This window comes from Salvelinus alpinus, chromosome 7 (assembly GCF_045679555.1).
Source record: "Salvelinus alpinus chromosome 7, SLU_Salpinus.1, whole genome shotgun sequence".
Lineage (NCBI taxonomy): Eukaryota > Metazoa > Chordata > Actinopteri > Salmoniformes > Salmonidae > Salvelinus > Salvelinus alpinus.
This window is the reverse complement of record NC_092092.1, coordinates 15,789,370-15,809,854: the sequence shown is the minus strand read 5'-3', so window position 1 is coordinate 15,809,854 and position 20,485 is coordinate 15,789,370. Positions and strand designations below refer to the sequence as shown.

General features: G+C 46.8%; 1 protein-coding gene across 1 annotated transcript in view; it reads right to left on the bottom strand.

The window, feature by feature from the left end:
• Positions 1-20,485, bottom strand: part of LOC139580533 (protein jagged-1b-like) — a 173,087-nt gene that overhangs the window by 20,592 nt on the left and 132,010 nt on the right. Inside the window, exons 19-20 of the mRNA XM_071409310.1 lie at positions 16,446-16,473; positions 805-890 (exon numbers count right to left, since the gene is read on the bottom strand). Coding sequence (XP_071265411.1) covers positions 805-890; positions 16,446-16,473 — 114 coding nt within the window. The remainder of the gene's footprint in view (positions 1-804; positions 891-16,445; positions 16,474-20,485) is intronic.

The following is a 20,485-nucleotide window of genomic DNA, read 5'->3' as shown; positions in this document are numbered from 1 at the left end:
ATCTGTGAGTAAAACAGAACTCATTTTGCAGCAAACTTCCTGTCAGGAAGTGAAAAATCTGAAATCGAGGCTCTGTTCCAGGGCCTTCCTATTAATTTGCCTGAAATCTATGGATCTACATGCACTGCATACGCCTTCCACTAGATGTCAATAGGCAGTGAGAGGTGGAATGGGGTGTCTAGCTTGATCTGAGGCCGAACAAGAGCTTTTGGAATGACGTGACCAGAATTTTCATTGTCTTGGAAGGCGCGAGAAGGAACCCCAAATTGCGTTCTGAAAAGCTTTCGGTATAGACGTTAGATATCTCCGACTCTGATTTTATTTGATATATGTGTTAACTACACTCTTTTTTGGACTGACAATCAAAATATCTGGCCGTGTAATCACCGGCAGAGAGAGACCTGGCCGTGTAATCACCGGCAGAGAGAGACCTGGCCGTGTGTGATCCAGCGGGTGGGGCAGGGTGGGTGAGGCAGGATGGGGTGAGGCAGGGTGGGTGAGGCAGGATGGGGTGAGGCAGGATGGGGTGAGGCAGGGTGGGGTGAGGCAGGGTGGGTGAGGCAGGGTGGGTGAGGCAGGATGGGTGAGGCAGGGTGAGGTGAGGCAGGGTGGGTGAGGCAGGGTGGGTGAGGCAGGGTGGGTGAGGCAGGGTGGGGTGAGGCAGGGTGGGGTGAGGCAGGGTGGGGTGAGGCAGGGTGGGGTGAGGCAGGGTGAGGTGAGGCAGGGTGGGGTGAGGCAGGGTGGGGTGAGGCAGGGTGGGTGGGGCAGGGTGGATGGGGAGGGAGGGTCCATGTTAATACGTACTGATCCTGCAGTCTGGCCCGGCGAACCCTGGAGTGCACTCACATCGATACCAGTTATCACCATCCACACAGGTCCCACTGTTATAACTGGAGAGGAGGAGAGGATGGGGAGAGAGGAGAGAAGAGATGAGAGAATAGAGGATAGAAGAGGAGAGGGGAGAGAGGAGAGAAGGGAGGAGAGGACAGGAGAGGAGGAGAGGAGGGGGAAAGGAGAGGAGAGGCGGGGGGAGGGAGGATGGGAGGGAGGAGGGGAGAGAGGAGAGGTGAGAGAGGAGAGGCGGGAGGAGGGGAGGGAGGATAGACGGAGAGAGAGAGAGGGTTAAGTCTCAGTTCAACATCAAAACATTATAGTCTGTGTCCTCCTTCCTATCCATTATAGTCTGTGTCCTTCCTATCCATTATAGTCTGTGTCCTCCTTCCTAACCATTACAGTCTGTGTCCTCCTTCCTAACCATTATAGTTAGGAAGGAGGACACATGATAGTCTCCCGCTCAGCCCAGTCAAAACTGTTCGCTGCTCTGGCACCCCAATGGTGGAACAAACTCCCTCACGACGCCAGGTCAGCGGAGTCAATCACCACCTTCCGGAAACACCTGAAACACCACCTCTTTAAGGAATACCTAGGATAGGATAAAGTAATCCTTCTAACCCCCCCCCCCCCCCCCCCTTAAAAGAGTTAGATGCACTATTGTAAAGTGGTTGTTCCACTGGATATCATAAGGTGAATGCACCAACTTGTAAGTCGCTCTGGATAAGAGCGTCTGCTAAATGACTTAAATGTAAATGTAAATGTAATGTGTCTCCTTCCTAACCACTATAGTCTGTGTCCTTCCTAACCATTATAGTCTGTGTCCTCCTTCCTAACCATTATAGTCTGTGTCCTCCTTCCTATCCGTTATAGTCTGTGTCCTCCTTCCTAACCATTATAGTCTGTGTCCTCCTTCCTAACCATTATAGTCTGTGTCCTCCTTCCTATCCATTATAGTCTGTGTCCTCCTTCCTAACCATTATAGTCTGTGTCCTCCTTCCTATCCATTATAGTCTGTGTCCTCCTTCCTAACCATTATAGTCTGTGTCCTCCTTCCTAACCATTATAGTCTGTGTCCTTCCTATCCATTATAGTCTGTCTCCTCCTTCCTAACCATTATAGTATGTGTCCTTCCTAACCATTATAGTCTGTGTCCTCCTTCCTAACCATTATAGTCTGTGTCCTCCTTCCTATCCATTATAGTCTGTGTCCTTCCTAACCATTATAGTCTGTGTCCTTCCTAACCATTATAGTCTGTGTCCTTCCTAACCATTATAGTCTGTGTCCTCCTTCCTATCCATTATAGTCTGTGTCCTCCTTCCTAACCATTATAGTCTGTGTCCTCCTTCCTAACCATTATAGTCTGTGTCCTCCTTCCTATCCATTATAGTCTGTGTCCTCCTTCCTAACCATTATAGTCTGTGTCCTTCCTATCCATTATAGTATGTGTCCTCCTTCCTATCCATTATAGTCTGTGTCCTCCTTCCTAACCATTATAGTCTGTGTCCTCCTTCCTAACCATTATAGTCTGTGTCCTCCTTCCTAGCCATTATAGTCTGTGTCCTTCCTATCCATTATAGTCTGTGTCCTCCTTCCTGACCATTATAGTCTGTGTCCTCCTTCCTGACCATTATAGTCTGTGTCCTCCTTCCTAACCATTATAGTCTGTGTCCTCCTTCCTATCCATTATAGTCTGTGTCCTCCTTCCTAACCATTATAGTCTGTGTCCTCCTTCCTATCCATTATAGTCTGTGTCCTGCTTCCTAACCATTATAGTCTGTGTCCTTCCTATCCATTATAGTCTGTGTCCTCCTTCCTAACCATTATAGTCTGTGTCCTCCTTCCTATCCATTATAGTCTGTGTCCTCCTTCCTAACCATTACAGTCTGTGTCCTCCTTCCTAACCATTATAGTCTGTGTCCTTCCTATCCATTATAGTCTGTGTCCTCCTTCCTATCCATTATAGTCTGTGTCCTCCTTCCTAACCATTATAGTCTGTGTCCTCCTTCCTATCCATTATAGTCTGTGTCCTCCTTCCTAACCATTATAGTCTGTGTCCTTCCTATCCATTATAGTCTGTGTCCTCCTTCCTAACCATTATAGTCTGTGTCCTTCCTATCCATTATAGTCTGTGTCCTCCTTCCTAACCATTATAGTCTGTGTCCTCCTTCCTATCCATTATAGTCTGTGTCCTCCTTCCTATCCATTATAGTCTGTGTCCTCCTTCCTAACCATTATAGTCTGTGTCCTCCTTCCTAACCATTACAGTCTGTGTCCTCCTTCCTAACCATTATAGTCTGTGTCCTTCCTATCCATTATAGTCTGTGTCCTCCTTCCTATCCATTATAGTCTGTGTCCTCCTTCCTATCCATTATAGTCTGTGTCCTACCTTCCTAACCATTATAGTCTGTGTCCTCCTTCCTAACCATTATAGTCTGTGTCCTTCCTATCCATTATAGTCTGTGTCCTCCTTCCTATCCATTATAGTCTGTGTCCTCCTTCCTATCCATTATAGTCTGTGTCCTCCTTCCTAACCATTATAGTCTGTGTCCTCCTTCCTATCCATTATAGTCTGTGTCCTCCTTCCTATCCATTATAGTCTGTGTCCTCCTTCCTATCCATTATAGTCTGTGTCCTTCCTATCCATTATAGTCTGTGTCCTCCTTCCTAACCATTATAGTCTGTGTCCTCCTTCCTATCCATTATAGTCTGTGTCCTCCTTCCTAACCATTATAGTCTGTGTCCTCCTTCCTATCCATTATAGTCTGTGTCCTCCTTCCTATCCATTATAGTCTGTGTCCTCCTTCCTATCCATTATAGTCTGTGTCCTCCTTCCTATCCATTATAGTCTGTGTCCTCCTTCCTATCCATTATAGTCTGTGTCCTCCTTCCTAACCATTATAGTCTGTGTCCTTCCTATCCATTATAGTCTGTGTCCTCCTTCCTATCCATTATAGTCTGTGTCCTTCCTATCCATTATAGTCTGTGTCCTCCTTCCTATCCATTATAGTCTGTGTCCTCCTTCCTATCCATTATAGTCTGTGTCCTCCTTCCTAACCATTATAGTCTGTGTCCTCCTTCCTATCCATTATAGTCTGTGTCCTCCTTCCTATCCATTATAGTCTGTGTCCTCCTTCCTATCCATTATAGTCTGTGTCCTTCCTATCCATTATAGTCTGTGTCCTCCTTCCTAACCATTATAGTCTGTGTCCTCCTTCCTATCCATTATAGTCTGTGTCCTCCTTCCTAACCATTATAGTCTGTGTCCTCCTTCCTATCCATTATAGTCTGTGTCCTCCTTCCTATCCATTATAGTCTGTGTCCTCCTTCCTATCCATTATAGTCTGTGTCCTCCTTCCTATCCATTATAGTCTGTGTCCTCCTTCCTATCCATTATAGTCTGTGTCCTCCTTCCTAACCATTATAGTCTGTGTCCTTCCTATCCATTATAGTCTGTGTCCTCCTTCCTATCCATTATAGTCTGTGTCCTTCCTATCCATTATAGTCTGTGTCCTCCTTCCTATCCATTATAGTCTGTGTCCTCCTTCCTAACCATTATAGTCTGTGTCCTCCTTCCTAACCATTATAGTCTGTGTCCTCCTTCCTATCCATTATAGTCTGTGTCCTTCCTAACCATTATAGTCTGTGTCCTTCCTAACCATTATAGTCTGTGTCCTTCCTAACCATTATAGTCTGTGTCCTCCTTCCTATCCATTATAGTCTGTGTCCTCCTTCCTAACCATTATAGTCTGTGTCCTCCTTCCTAACCATTATAGTCTGTGTCCTCCTTCCTATCCATTATAGTCTGTGTCCTCCTTCCTAACCATTATAGTCTGTGTCCTTCCTATCCATTATAGTATGTGTCCTCCTTCCTATCCATTATAGTCTGTGTCCTCCTTCCTAACCATTATAGTCTGTGTCCTCCTTCCTAACCATTATAGTCTGTGTCCTCCTTCCTATCCATTATAGTCTGTGTCCTTCCTATCCATTATAGTCTGTGTCCTCCTTCCTGACCATTATAGTCTGTGTCCTCCTTCCTGACCATTATAGTCTGTGTCCTCCTTCCTAACCATTATAGTCTGTGTCCTCCTTCCTATCCATTATAGTCTGTGTCCTCCTTCCTAACCATTATAGTCTGTGTCCTCCTTCCTATCCATTATAGTCTGTGTCCTGCTTCCTAACCATTATAGTCTGTGTCCTTCCTATCCATTATAGTCTGTGTCCTCCTTCCTAACCATTATAGTCTGTGTCCTCCTTCCTATCCATTATAGTCTGTGTCCTCCTTCCTAACCATTACAGTCTGTGTCCTCCTTCCTAACCATTATAGTCTGTGTCCTTCCTATCCATTATAGTCTGTGTCCTCCTTCCTATCCATTATAGTCTGTGTCCTCCTTCCTAACCATTATAGTCTGTGTCCTCCTTCCTATCCATTATAGTCTGTGTCCTCCTTCCTAACCATTATAGTCTGTGTCCTTCCTATCCATTATAGTCTGTGTCCTCCTTCCTAACCATTATAGTCTGTGTCCTTCCTATCCATTATAGTCTGTGTCCTCCTTCCTAACCATTATAGTCTGTGTCCTCCTTCCTATCCATTATAGTCTGTGTCCTCCTTCCTATCCATTATAGTCTGTGTCCTCCTTCCTAACCATTATAGTCTGTGTCCTCCTTCCTAACCATTACAGTCTGTGTCCTCCTTCCTAACCATTATAGTCTGTGTCCTTCCTATCCATTATAGTCTGTGTCCTCCTTCCTATCCATTATAGTCTGTGTCCTCCTTCCTATCCATTATAGTCTGTGTCCTACCTTCCTAACCATTATAGTCTGTGTCCTCCTTCCTAACCATTATAGTCTGTGTCCTTCCTATCCATTATAGTCTGTGTCCTCCTTCCTATCCATTATAGTCTGTGTCCTCCTTCCTATCCATTATAGTCTGTGTCCTCCTTCCTAACCATTATAGTCTGTGTCCTCCTTCCTATCCATTATAGTCTGTGTCCTCCTTCCTATCCATTATAGTCTGTGTCCTCCTTCCTATCCATTATAGTCTGTGTCCTTCCTATCCATTATAGTCTGTGTCCTCCTTCCTAACCATTATAGTCTGTGTCCTCCTTCCTATCCATTATAGTCTGTGTCCTCCTTCCTAACCATTATAGTCTGTGTCCTCCTTCCTATCCATTATAGTCTGTGTCCTCCTTCCTATCCATTATAGTCTGTGTCCTCCTTCCTATCCATTATAGTCTGTGTCCTCCTTCCTATCCATTATAGTCTGTGTCCTCCTTCCTATCCATTATAGTCTGTGTCCTCCTTCCTAACCATTATAGTCTGTGTCCTTCCTATCCATTATAGTCTGTGTCCTCCTTCCTATCCATTATAGTCTGTGTCCTTCCTATCCATTATAGTCTGTGTCCTCCTTCCTATCCATTATAGTCTGTGTCCTCCTTCCTATCCATTATAGTCTGTGTCCTCCTTCCTAACCATTATAGTCTGTGTCCTCCTTCCTATCCATTATAGTCTGTGTCCTCCTTCCTATCCATTATAGTCTGTGTCCTCCTTCCTATCCATTATAGTCTGTGTCCTTCCTATCCATTATAGTCTGTGTCCTCCTTCCTAACCATTATAGTCTGTGTCCTCCTTCCTATCCATTATAGTCTGTGTCCTCCTTCCTAACCATTATAGTCTGTGTCCTCCTTCCTATCCATTATAGTCTGTGTCCTCCTTCCTATCCATTATAGTCTGTGTCCTCCTTCCTATCCATTATAGTCTGTGTCCTCCTTCCTATCCATTATAGTCTGTGTCCTCCTTCCTATCCATTATAGTCTGTGTCCTCCTTCCTAACCATTATAGTCTGTGTCCTTCCTATCCATTATAGTCTGTGTCCTCCTTCCTATCCATTATAGTCTGTGTCCTTCCTATCCATTATAGTCTGTGTCCTCCTTCCTATCCATTATAGTCTGTGTCCTCCTTCCTAACCATTATAGTCTGTGTCCTCCTTCCTAACCATTATAGTCTGTGTCCTCCTTCCTAACCATTATAGTCTGTGTCCTTCCTATCCATTATAGTCTGTGTCCTCCTTCCTAACCATTATAGTCTGTGTCCTCCTTCCTATCCATTATAGTCTGTGTCCTCCTTCCTAACCATTATAGTCTGTGTCCTCCTTCCTAACCATTATAGTCTGTGTCCTTCCTATCCATTATAGTCTGTGTCCTTCCTAACCATTATAGTCTGTGTCCTCCTTCCTATCCATTATAGTCTGTGTCCTCCTTCCTATCCATTATAGTCTGTGTCCTCCTTCCTGACCATTATAGTCTGTGTCCTCCTTCCTAACCATTATAGTCTGTGTCCTTCCTATCCATTATAGTCTGTGTCCTTCCTAACCATTATAGTCTGTGTCCTCCTTCCTATCCATTATAGTCTGTGTCCTCCTTCCTAACCATTATAGTCTGTGTCCTTCCTATCCATTATAGTCTGTGTCCTTCCTAACCATTATAGTCTGTGTCCTCCTTCCTAACCATTATAGTCTGTGTCCTTCCTAACCATTATAGTCTGTGTCCTCCTTCCTATCCATTATAGTCTGTGTCCTCCTTCCTATCCATTATAGTCTGTGTCCTCCTTCCTATCCATTATAGTCTGTGTCCTTCCTAACCATTATAGTCTGTGTCCTCCTTCCTAACCATTATAGTCTGTGTCCTTCCTATCCATTATAGTCTGTGTCCTCCTTCCTAACCATTATAGTCTGTGTCCTTCCTAACCATTATAGTCTGTGTCCTTCCTAACCATTATAGTCTGTGTCCTCCTTCCTAACCATTATAGTCTGTGTCCTCCTTCCTATCCATTATAGTCTGTGTCCTCCTTCCTAACCATTATAGTCTGTGTCCTTCCTATCCATTATAGTCTGTGTCCTCCTTCCTATCCATTATAGTCTGTGTCCTTCCTAACCATTATAGTCTGTGTCCTCCTTCCTATCCATTATAGTCTGTGTCCTTCCTAACCATTATAGTCTGTGTCCTCCTTCCTATCCATTATAGTCTGTGTCCTCCTTCCTATCCATTATAGTCTGTGTCCTCCTTCCTATCCATTATAGTCTGTGTCCTCCTTCCTAACCATTATAGTCTGTGTCCTTCCTATCCATTATAGTCTGTGTCCTCCTTCCTAACCATTATAGTCTGTGTCCTCCTTCCTATCCATTATAGTCTGTGTCCTTCCTAACCATTATAGTCTGTGTCCTTCCTATCCATTATAGTCTGTGTCCTCCTTCCTATCCATTATAGTCTGTGTCCTCCTTCCTAACCATTATAGTCTGTGTCCTTCCTATCCATTATAGTCTGTGTCCTCCTTCCTAACCATTATAGTCTGTGTCCTTCCTATCCATTATAGTCTGTGTCCTCCTTCCTAACCATTATAGTCTGTGTCCTCCTTCCTATCCATTATAGTCTGTGTCCTCCTTCCTATCCATTATAGTCTGTGTCCTCCTTCCTAACCATTATAGTCTGTGTCCTCCTTCCTAACCATTACAGTCTGTGTCCTCCTTCCTAACCATTATAGTCTGTGTCCTTCCTATCCATTATAGTCTGTGTCCTCCTTCCTATCCATTATAGTCTGTGTCCTCCTTCCTATCCATTATAGTCTGTGTCCTACCTTCCTAACCATTATAGTCTGTGTCCTCCTTCCTAACCATTATAGTCTGTGTCCTTCCTATCCATTATAGTCTGTGTCCTCCTTCCTATCCATTATAGTCTGTGTCCTCCTTCCTATCCATTATAGTCTGTGTCCTCCTTCCTAACCATTATAGTCTGTGTCCTCCTTCCTATCCATTATAGTCTGTGTCCTCCTTCCTATCCATTATAGTCTGTGTCCTCCTTCCTATCCATTATAGTCTGTGTCCTTCCTATCCATTATAGTCTGTGTCCTCCTTCCTAACCATTATAGTCTGTGTCCTCCTTCCTATCCATTATAGTCTGTGTCCTCCTTCCTAACCATTATAGTCTGTGTCCTCCTTCCTATCCATTATAGTCTGTGTCCTCCTTCCTATCCATTATAGTCTGTGTCCTCCTTCCTATCCATTATAGTCTGTGTCCTCCTTCCTATCCATTATAGTCTGTGTCCTCCTTCCTATCCATTATAGTCTGTGTCCTCCTTCCTAACCATTATAGTCTGTGTCCTTCCTATCCATTATAGTCTGTGTCCTCCTTCCTATCCATTATAGTCTGTGTCCTTCCTATCCATTATAGTCTGTGTCCTCCTTCCTATCCATTATAGTCTGTGTCCTCCTTCCTATCCATTATAGTCTGTGTCCTCCTTCCTAACCATTATAGTCTGTGTCCTCCTTCCTATCCATTATAGTCTGTGTCCTCCTTCCTATCCATTATAGTCTGTGTCCTCCTTCCTATCCATTATAGTCTGTGTCCTTCCTATCCATTATAGTCTGTGTCCTCCTTCCTAACCATTATAGTCTGTGTCCTCCTTCCTATCCATTATAGTCTGTGTCCTTCTTCCTAACCATTATAGTCTGTGTCCTCCTTCCTATCCATTATAGTCTGTGTCCTCCTTCCTATCCATTATAGTCTGTGTCCTCCTTCCTATCCATTATAGTCTGTGTCCTCCTTCCTATCCATTATAGTCTGTGTCCTCCTTCCTATCCATTATAGTCTGTGTCCTCCTTCCTAACCATTATAGTCTGTGTCCTTCCTATCCATTATAGTCTGTGTCCTCCTTCCTATCCATTATAGTCTGTGTCCTTCCTATCCATTATAGTCTGTGTCCTCCTTCCTATCCATTATAGTCTGTGTCCTCCTTCCTAACCATTATAGTCTGTGTCCTCCTTCCTAACCATTATAGTCTGTGTCCTCCTTCCTAACCATTATAGTCTGTGTCCTTCCTATCCATTATAGTCTGTGTCCTCCTTCCTAACCATTATAGTCTGTGTCCTCCTTCCTATCCATTATAGTCTGTGTCCTCCTTCCTAACCATTATAGTCTGTGTCCTCCTTCCTAACCATTATAGTCTGTGTCCTTCCTATCCATTATAGTCTGTGTCCTTCCTAACCATTATAGTCTGTGTCCTCCTTCCTATCCATTATAGTCTGTGTCCTCCTTCCTATCCATTATAGTCTGTGTCCTCCTTCCTGACCATTATAGTCTGTGTCCTCCTTCCTAACCATTATAGTCTGTGTCCTTCCTATCCATTATAGTCTGTGTCCTTCCTAACCATTATAGTCTGTGTCCTCCTTCCTATCCATTATAGTCTGTGTCCTCCTTCCTAACCATTATAGTCTGTGTCCTTCCTATCCATTATAGTCTGTGTCCTTCCTAACCATTATAGTCTGTGTCCTCCTTCCTAACCATTATAGTCTGTGTCCTTCCTAACCATTATAGTCTGTGTCCTCCTTCCTATCCATTATAGTCTGTGTCCTCCTTCCTATCCATTATAGTCTGTGTCCTCCTTCCTATCCATTATAGTCTGTGTCCTTCCTAACCATTATAGTCTGTGTCCTCCTTCCTAACCATTATAGTCTGTGTCCTTCCTATCCATTATAGTCTGTGTCCTCCTTCCTAACCATTATAGTCTGTGTCCTTCCTAACCATTATAGTCTGTGTCCTTCCTAACCATTATAGTCTGTGTCCTCCTTCCTAACCATTATAGTCTGTGTCCTCCTTCCTATCCATTATAGTCTGTGTCCTCCTTCCTAACCATTATAGTCTGTGTCCTTCCTATCCATTATAGTCTGTGTCCTCCTTCCTATCCATTATAGTCTGTGTCCTTCCTAACCATTATAGTCTGTGTCCTCCTTCCTATCCATTATAGTCTGTGTCCTTCCTAACCATTATAGTCTGTGTCCTCCTTCCTATCCATTATAGTCTGTGTCCTCCTTCCTATCCATTATAGTCTGTGTCCTCCTTCCTATCCATTATAGTCTGTGTCCTCCTTCCTAACCATTATAGTCTGTGTCCTTCCTATCCATTATAGTCTGTGTCCTCCTTCCTAACCATTATAGTCTGTGTCCTCCTTCCTATCCATTATAGTCTGTGTCCTTCCTAACCATTATAGTCTGTGTCCTTCCTATCCATTATAGTCTGTGTCCTCCTTCCTATCCATTATAGTCTGTGTCCTCCTTCCTAACCATTATAGTCTGTGTCCTCCTTCCTAACCATTATAGTCTGTGTCCTCCTTCCTATCCATTATAGTCTGTGTCCTCCTTCCTATCCATTATAGTCTGTGTCCTCCTTCCTAACCATTATAGTCTGTGTCCTCCTTCCTAACCATTACAGTCTGTGTCCTCCTTCCTAACCATTATAGTCTGTGTCCTTCCTATCCATTATAGTCTGTGTCCTCCTTCCTAACCATTATAGTCTGTGTCCTCCTTCCTAACCATTATAGTCTGTGTCCTCCTTCCTATCCATTATAGTCTGTGTCCTCCTTCCTAACCATTATAGTCTGTGTCCTTCCTATCCATTATAGTCTGTGTCCTCCTTCCTATCCATTATAGTCTGTGTCCTCCTTCCTATCCATTATAGTCTGTGTCCTCCTTCCTAACCATTATAGTCTGTGTCCTCCTTCCTAACCATTATAGTCTGTGTCCTCCTTCCTATCCATTATAGTCTGTGTCCTCCTTCCTAACCATTATAGTCTGTGTCCTTCCTATCCATTATAGTCTGTGTCCTCCTTCCTAACCATTATAGTCTGTGTCCTCCTTCCTATCCATTATAGTCTGTGTCCTCCTTCCTAACCATTATAGTCTGTGTCCTCCTTCCTATCCATTATAGTCTGTGTCCTCCTTCCTATCCATTATAGTCTGTGTCCTCCTTCCTATCCATTATAGTCTGTGTCCTCCTTCCTATCCATTATAGTCTGTGTCCTCCTTCCTATCCATTATAGTCTGTGTCCTCCTTCCTAACCATTATAGTCTGTGTCCTTCCTATCCATTATAGTCTGTGTCCTCCTTCCTATCCATTATAATCTGTGTCCTCCTTCCTAACCACTATAGTCTGTGTCCTTCCTATCCATTATAGTCTGTGTCCTCCTTCCTATCCATTATAGTCTGTGTCCTTCCTATCCATTATAGTCTGTGTCCTCCTTCCTAACCATTATAGTCTGTGTCCTCCTTCCTATCCATTATATTCTGTGTCCTCCTTCCTAACCATTATAGTCTGTGTCCTTCCTATCCATTATAGTCTGTGTCCTCCTTCCTAACCATTATAGTCTGTGTCCTCCTTCCTATCCATTATAGTCTGTGTCCTCCTTCCTAACCATTATAGTCTGTGTCCTCCTTCCTAACCATTATAGTCTGTGTCCTTCCTATCCATTATAGTCTGTGTCCTCCTTCCTATCCATTATAATCTGTGTCCTCCTTCCTAACCACTATAGTCTGTGTCCTTCCTATCCATTATAGTCTGTGTCCTCCTTCCTATCCATTATAGTCTGTGTCCTTCCTATCCATTATAGTCTGTGTCCTCCTTCCTATCCATTATAGTCTGTGTCCTCCTTCCTATCCATTATAGTCTGTGTCCTCCTTCCTATCCATTATAGTCTGTGTCCTCCTTCCTATCCATTATAGTCTGTGTCCTCCTTTCTAACCATTATAGTCTGTGTCCTTCCTATCCATTATAGTCTGTGTCCTCCTTCCTATCCATTATAGTCTGTGTCCTTCCTATCCATTATAGTCTGTGTCCTCCTTCCTATCCATTATAGTCTGTGTCCTCCTTCCTAACCATTATAGTCTGTGTCCTCCTTCCTAACCATTATAGTCTGTGTCCTCCTTCCTAACCATTATAGTCTGTGTCCTTCCTATCCATTATAGTCTGTGTCCTCCTTCCTAACCATTATAGTCTGTGTCCTCCTTCCTATCCATTATAGTCTGTGTCCTCCTTCCTAACCATTATAGTCTGTGTCCTCCTTCCTAACCATTATAGTCTGTGTCCTTCCTATCCATTATAGTCTGTGTCCTTCCTAACCATTATAGTCTGTGTCCTCCTTCCTATCCATTATAGTCTGTGTCCTCCTTCCTATCCATTATAGTCTGTGTCCTCCTTCCTGACCATTATAGTCTGTGTCCTCCTTCCTAACCATTATAGTCTGTGTCCTTCCTATCCATTATAGTCTGTGTCCTTCCTAACCATTATAGTCTGTGTCCTCCTTCCTATCCATTATAGTCTGTGTCCTCCTTCCTAACCATTATAGTCTGTGTCCTTCCTATCCATTATAGTCTGTGTCCTTCCTAACCATTATAGTCTGTGTCCTCCTTCCTAACCATTATAGTCTGTGTCCTTCCTAACCATTATAGTCTGTGTCCTCCTTCCTATCCATTATAGTCTGTGTCCTCCTTCCTATCCATTATAGTCTGTGTCCTCCTTCCTATCCATTATAGTCTGTGTCCTTCCTAACCATTATAGTCTGTGTCCTCCTTCCTAACCATTATAGTCTGTGTCCTTCCTATCCATTATAGTCTGTGTCCTCCTTCCTAACCATTATAGTCTGTGTCCTTCCTAACCATTATAGTCTGTGTCCTTCCTAACCATTATAGTCTGTGTCCTCCTTCCTAACCATTATAGTCTGTGTCCTCCTTCCTATCCATTATAGTCTGTGTCCTCCTTCCTAACCATTATAGTCTGTGTCCTTCCTATCCATTATAGTCTGTGTCCTCCTTCCTATCCATTATAGTCTGTGTCCTTCCTAACCATTATAGTCTGTGTCCTCCTTCCTATCCATTATAGTCTGTGTCCTTCCTAACCATTATAGTCTGTGTCCTCCTTCCTATCCATTATAGTCTGTGTCCTCCTTCCTATCCATTATAGTCTGTGTCCTCCTTCCTATCCATTATAGTCTGTGTCCTCCTTCCTAACCATTATAGTCTGTGTCCTTCCTATCCATTATAGTCTGTGTCCTCCTTCCTAACCATTATAGTCTGTGTCCTCCTTCCTATCCATTATAGTCTGTGTCCTTCCTAACCATTATAGTCTGTGTCCTTCCTATCCATTATAGTCTGTGTCCTCCTTCCTATCCATTATAGTCTGTGTCCTCCTTCCTAACCATTATAGTCTGTGTCCTCCTTCCTAACCATTATAGTCTGTGTCCTCCTTCCTAACCATTATAGTCTGTGTCCTCCTTCCTATCCATTATAGTCTGTGTCCTCCTTCCTATCCATTATAGTCTGTGTCCTCCTTCCTAACCATTATAGTCTGTGTCCTCCTTCCTAACCATTACAGTCTGTGTCCTCCTTCCTAACCATTATAGTCTGTGTCCTTCCTATCCATTATAGTCTGTGTCCTCCTTCCTAACCATTATAGTCTGTGTCCTCCTTCCTAACCATTATAGTCTGTGTCCTCCTTCCTATCCATTATAGTCTGTGTCCTCCTTCCTAACCATTATAGTCTGTGTCCTTCCTATCCATTATAGTCTGTGTCCTCCTTCCTATCCATTATAGTCTGTGTCCTCCTTCCTATCCATTATAGTCTGTGTCCTCCTTCCTAACCATTATAGTCTGTGTCCTCCTTCCTAACCATTATAGTCTGTGTCCTCCTTCCTATCCATTATAGTCTGTGTCCTCCTTCCTAACCATTATAGTCTGTGTCCTTCCTATCCATTATAGTCTGTGTCCTCCTTCCTAACCATTATAGTCTGTGTCCTCCTTCCTATCCATTATAGTCTGTGTCCTCCTTCCTAACCATTATAGTCTGTGTCCTCCTTCCTATCCATTATAGTCTGTGTCCTCCTTCCTATCCATTATAGTCTGTGTCCTCCTTCCTATCCATTATAGTCTGTGTCCTCCTTCCTATCCATTATAGTCTGTGTCCTCCTTCCTATCCATTATAGTCTGTGTCCTCCTTCCTAACCATTATAGTCTGTGTCCTTCCTATCCATTATAGTCTGTGTCCTCCTTCCTATCCATTATAATCTGTGTCCTCCTTCCTAACCACTATAGTCTGTGTCCTTCCTATCCATTATAGTCTGTGTCCTCCTTCCTATCCATTATAGTCTGTGTCCTTCCTATCCATTATAGTCTGTGTCCTCCTTCCTAACCATTATAGTCTGTGTCCTCCTTCCTATCCATTATATTCTGTGTCCTCCTTCCTAACCATTATAGTCTGTGTCCTTCCTATCCATTATAGTCTGTGTCCTCCTTCCTAACCATTATAGTCTGTGTCCTCCTTCCTATCCATTATAGTCTGTGTCCTCCTTCCTAACCATTATAGTCTGTGTCCTCCTTCCTAACCATTATAGTCTGTGTCCTTCCTATCCATTATAGTCTGTGTCCTCCTTCCTATCCATTATAGTCTGTGTCCTTCCTAACCATTATAGTCTGTGTCCTTCCTATCCATTATAGTCTGTGTCCTCCTTCCTAACCATTATAGTCTGTGTCCTCCTTCCTAACCACTATAGTCTGTGTCCTTCCTATCCATTATAGTCTGTGTCCTCCTTCCTATCCATTATAGTCTGTGTCCTTCCTATCCATTATAGTCTGTGTCCTCCTTCCTAACCATTATAGTCTGTGTCCTTCCTAACCATTATAGTCTGTGTCCTCCTTCCTAACCATTATAGTCTGTGTCCTTCCTATCCATTATAGTCTGTGTCCTTCCTAACCATTATAGTCTGTGTCCTCCTTCCTGACCATTATAGTCTGTGTCCTCCTTCCTAACCATTATAGTCTGTGTCCTCCTTCTTATCCATTATAGTCTGTGTCCTCCTTCCTATCCATTATAGTCTGTGTCCTCCTTCCTAACCATTATAGTCTGTGTCCTCCTTCCTATCCATTATAGTCTGTGTCCTCCTTCCTATCCATTATAGTCTGTGTCCTTCCTGACCATTATAGTCTGTGTCCTCCTTTCTATCCATTATAGTCTGTGTCACAGTGAACAACAGGGTTAGTGTTTCCCAGAGAGAGAGACAGAGAAAACGAGAGACAGAGAGAGACAGACCGAGACAGAGACCGAGAGACAGAGACGGAGAGACAGATCGAGAGACAGAGACCGAGAGAGAGAGAGACAGAGACAACGAGAGACAGAGAGAGAGACAGACCGAGACCGAGAGACAGAGAGACAGAGACCGAGAGAGACAGAGACCGAGAGAGACAGAGATCGAGAGACAGACCGAGACAGAGACCGAGAGACAGAGACAGAGAGACAGAGACCGAGAGAGACAGAGACCGAGAGAGACAGAGATCGAGAGACAGAGACCGAGAGAGAGAGAGAGACAGAGACAACGAGAGACAGAGAGAGAGACAGACCGAGACCGAGAGACAGAGAGACAGAGACCGAGAGAGACAGAGACCGAGAGAGACAGAGATCGAGAGACAGACCAAGACAGAGACCGAGAGACAGAGACAGAGAGACAGAGACCGAGAGAGACAGAGACCGAGAGAGACAGAGATCGAGAGACAGAGAGAGAACCTGCATGTAAGAAACTTCAGTACAGACTGCAGAACAAACCTGGGTTCAAATACTATTCGCCATCATTTCAAATAATGTATCTGGGCCAGAACCCACCCATCAGGCAGGCAGGCTATAGAAAATGTTTAAATATTTGATCGATTTTAAATACCATTTGAACTTCGGTACGGTGCAAAGTAGAGGAATACCTTGTTCTGATCTGTTGACGCTTGTCTATAGGAAATGTGTTCCACTTACCATGGATGGGGATTACAGTCGTTGGTATCTGGAAAAAAGAGAGAGGATTTATTTTCACACGCATGTGGAGAGGGAGAGGGAGAGACTAGAGGTTGTGTCAGCGTGCTGTCTTGGCGTGTTTAGCGCCACACGGCATGGGTTATTAACTCTACATTGTAAACAACATGGCCTCTTGCCCTGCTAACAAGGAGCAGGGCCTACACCCAGGCTTACACCCCCACTCCCACCCCCTACACCCCCGCCCCCGCCCCATACACCCCCGCCCCTGCCCACTACACCCCCGGCCCTATTCCTACTCGATCGTAAAAGTTTGGGAAGTCATGCTTTAGAGAGAGCGTGTGTTGTGAGAGAGTATGGAGAGGGAAGTCATGCTTTAGAGAGAGCGTGTGTTGTGAGAGAGTATGGAGAGGGAAGTCATGCTTTAGAGAGAGCGTGTGTTGTGAGAGAGCGTGTGTTGTGAGAGAGTATGGAGAGGGAAGTCATGCTTTAGAGAGAGCGTGTGTTTTTAGAGAGAGTATGGAGAGGGAAGTCATGCTTTAGAGAGAGCGTGTGTTTTTAGAGAGAGTATGGAGAGGGAAGTCATGCTTTAGAGAGAGCGTGTGTTTTTAGAGAGAGCGTGTGTTGTGAGAGAGTATGGAGAGGGACGTCATGCTTTAGAGAGAGCGTGTGTTGTGAGAGAGTATGGAGAGGGACGTCATGCTTTAGAGAGAGCGTGTGTTTTGTGAGAGAGTATGGAGAGGGAAGTCATGCTTTAGAGAGAGCGTGTGTTGTGAGAGAGTATGGAGAGGGAAGTCATGCTTTAGAGAGAGCGTGTGTTGTGAGAGAGTATGGAGAGGGACGTCAGGAAGAGGACCAGCAGAATGGAAGAGAGGGGAACAACTCGACATGTCACTGTTTGGACAGGAATGCACAGAGAGAGACGGAGAGAGACGGAGATGGAAGGGGAACATCTGTCTACACTTTTCTCATTTTAATCCCCCCCAACCAAGTGTCCAGCCATAAAGGGAGGGAAGGAGGGAGAGAGGGAGGGAGGGTGCGTGCTTTAGATGAGACTGGACTGGAGTGTGGACAGTTCATCTTTCAATCACCCATGTGCTCCTAAAAACCAATGAGGAGATGAGAGAGGCGGGACTTGCAGCGCGATCAAGCGTAATAAATAGAACCAAGTTGTATTTGAGACGTGGCTACGATGCCGCTCGTTGATGACCAACAGTTTGGATTCAATTATTGAATAATGTGTACATTTATTTCGTAACGCGAGAGTTAAGGCCCCCCCTCCCCCCTCCACAACCATAAGGCTCCCCCTCCCCCCTCCACAACCATAAGGCGCCTCCCTCCCACCTCCACAACCATAAGGCGCCTCCCTCCCACCTCCACAACCATAAGGCTCCTCCCTCCCACCTCCACAACCATAAGGCGCCTCCCTCCCACCTCCACAACCATAAGGCGCCTCCCTCCCACCTCCACAACCATAAGGTCCCCCCTCCCCCTCCACAACCATAAGGCGCCTCCCTCCCACCTCCACAACCATAAGGTCCCCCCTCCCCCTCCACAACCATAAGGCGCCTCCCTCCCACCTCCAAAACCATAAGGCTCCCCATCCCACCTCCACAACCATAAGGCGCCTCCCTCCCACCTCCACAACCATAAGGCGCCTCCCTCCCACCTCCACAACCATAAGGCGCCCCCTCCCCCTCCACAACCATAAGGCGCCTCCCTCCCACCTCTACAACCATAAGGCGCCCCCTCCCCCCTCCACAACCATAAGGCTCCCCCTCCCCCCTCCACAACCATAAGGCTCCTCCCTCCCACCTCCACAACCATAAGGCGCCTCCCTCCCACCTCCACAACCATAAGGCTCCTCCCTCCCACCTCCACAACGCGCCTCCCTCCCACCTCCACAACCATAAGGCGCCTCCCTCCCACCTCCACAACCATAAGGCCCCCCCTCCCACCTACACAACCATAAGGCCCCCCCTCCCACCTCCACAACCATAAGGCCCCCCCTCCCACCTCCACAACCATAAGGCTCCCCCTCCCCCCTCCACAACCATAAGGCGCCTCCCTCCCCCCTCCACAACCATAAGGCTCCCCCTCCCCCCTCCACAACCATAAGGCGCCCCCTCCCCCTCCACAACCATAAGGCGCCTCCCTCCCACCTCCACAACCATAAGGCGCCTCCCTCCCACCTCCACAACCATAAGGCGCCCCCTCCCCCTCCACAACCATAAGGCGCCTCCCTCCCCCCTCCACAACCATAAGGCGCCTCCCTCCCACCTCCACAACCATAAGGCTCCCCCCTCCCCCCTCCACAACCATAAGGCGCCTCCCTCCCACCTCCACAACCATAAGGCTCTCCCTCCCACCTCCACAACCATAAGGCTCCCCCCTCCCACCTCCACAACCATAAGGCCCCCCCCTCCCACCTCCACAACCATAAGGCTCCCCCTCCCCCCTCCACAACCATAAGGCGCCTCCCTCCCCCCTCCACAACCATAAGGCTCCTCCCTCCCACCTCCACAACCATAAGGCTCCCCCTCCCCCCTCCACAACCATAAGGCTCCCCCTCCCCCCTCCACAACCATAAGGCTCCTCCCTCCCACCTCCACAACCATAAGGCGCCTCCCTCCCACCTCCACAACCATAAGGCTCCTCCCTCCCACCTCCACAACCATAAGGCGCCTCCCTCCCACCTCCACAACCATAAGGCGCCTCCCTCCCACCTCCACAACCATAAGGCGCCTCCCTCCCACCTCCACAACCATAAGGCTCCTCCCTCCCACCTCCACAACCATAAGGTGCCTCCCTCCCACCTCCACAACCATAAGGCGCCTCCCTCCCACCTCCACAACCATAAGGCCCCCCCTCCCACCTCCACAACCATAAGGCCCCCCCTCCCACCTCCACAACCATAAGGCTCCCCCTCCCCCCTCCACAACCATAAGGCGCCTCCCTCCCCCCTCCACAACCATAAGGCTCCCCCTCCCCCCTCCACAACCATAAGGCGCCTCCCTCCCACCTCCACAACCATAAGGCGCCTCCCTCCCACCTCCACAACCATAAGGCGCCTCCCTCCCACCTCCACAACCATAAGGCGCCTCCCTCCCACCTCCACAACCATAAGGCGCCTCCCTCCCCCTCCACAACCATAAGGCGCCTCCCTCCCACCTCCACAACCATAAGGCGCCTCCCTCCCACCTCCACAACCATAAGGCCCCCCCCCCCCACCTCCACAACCATAAGGCGCCCCCTCCCCCTCCACAACCATAAGGCGCCTCCCTCCCACCTCCACAACCATAAGGCGCCTCCCTCCCACCTCCACAACCATAAGGCGCCCCCTCCCCCTCCACAACCATAAGGCGCCTCCCTCCCCCCTCCACAACCATAAGGCGCCTCCCTCCCCCCTCCACAACCATAAGGCGCCTCCCTCCCACCTCCACAACCATAAGGCCCCCCCCCCCCACCTCCACAACCATAAGGCGCCCCCTCCCCCTCCACAACCATAAGGCGCCTCCCTCCCACCTCCACAACCATAAGGCGCCTCCCTCCCACCTCCACAACCATAAGGCGCCCCCTCCCCCTCCACAACCATAAGGCGCCTCCCTCCCCCCTCCACAACCATAAGGCGCCTCCCTCCCACCTCCACAACCATAAGGCTCCCACCCTCCCCCTCCACAACCATAAGGCGCCTCCCTCCCACCTCCACAACCATAAGGCTCCCCCTCCCACCTCCACAACCATAAGGCTCCCCCCTCCCACCTCCACAACCATAAGGCCCCCCCCTCCCACCTCCACAACCATAAGGCTCCCCCTCCCCCCTCCACAACCATAAGGCGCCTCCCTCCCCCCTCCACAACCATAAGGCTCCTCCCTCCCACCTCCACAACCATAAGGCTCCCCCTCCCCCCTCCACAACCATAAGGCTCCTCCCTCCCACCTCCACAACCATAAGGCGCCTCCCTCCCCCCTCCACAACCATAAGGCTCCCCCTCCCACCTCCACAACCATAAGGCGCCTCCCTCCCACCTCCACAACCATAA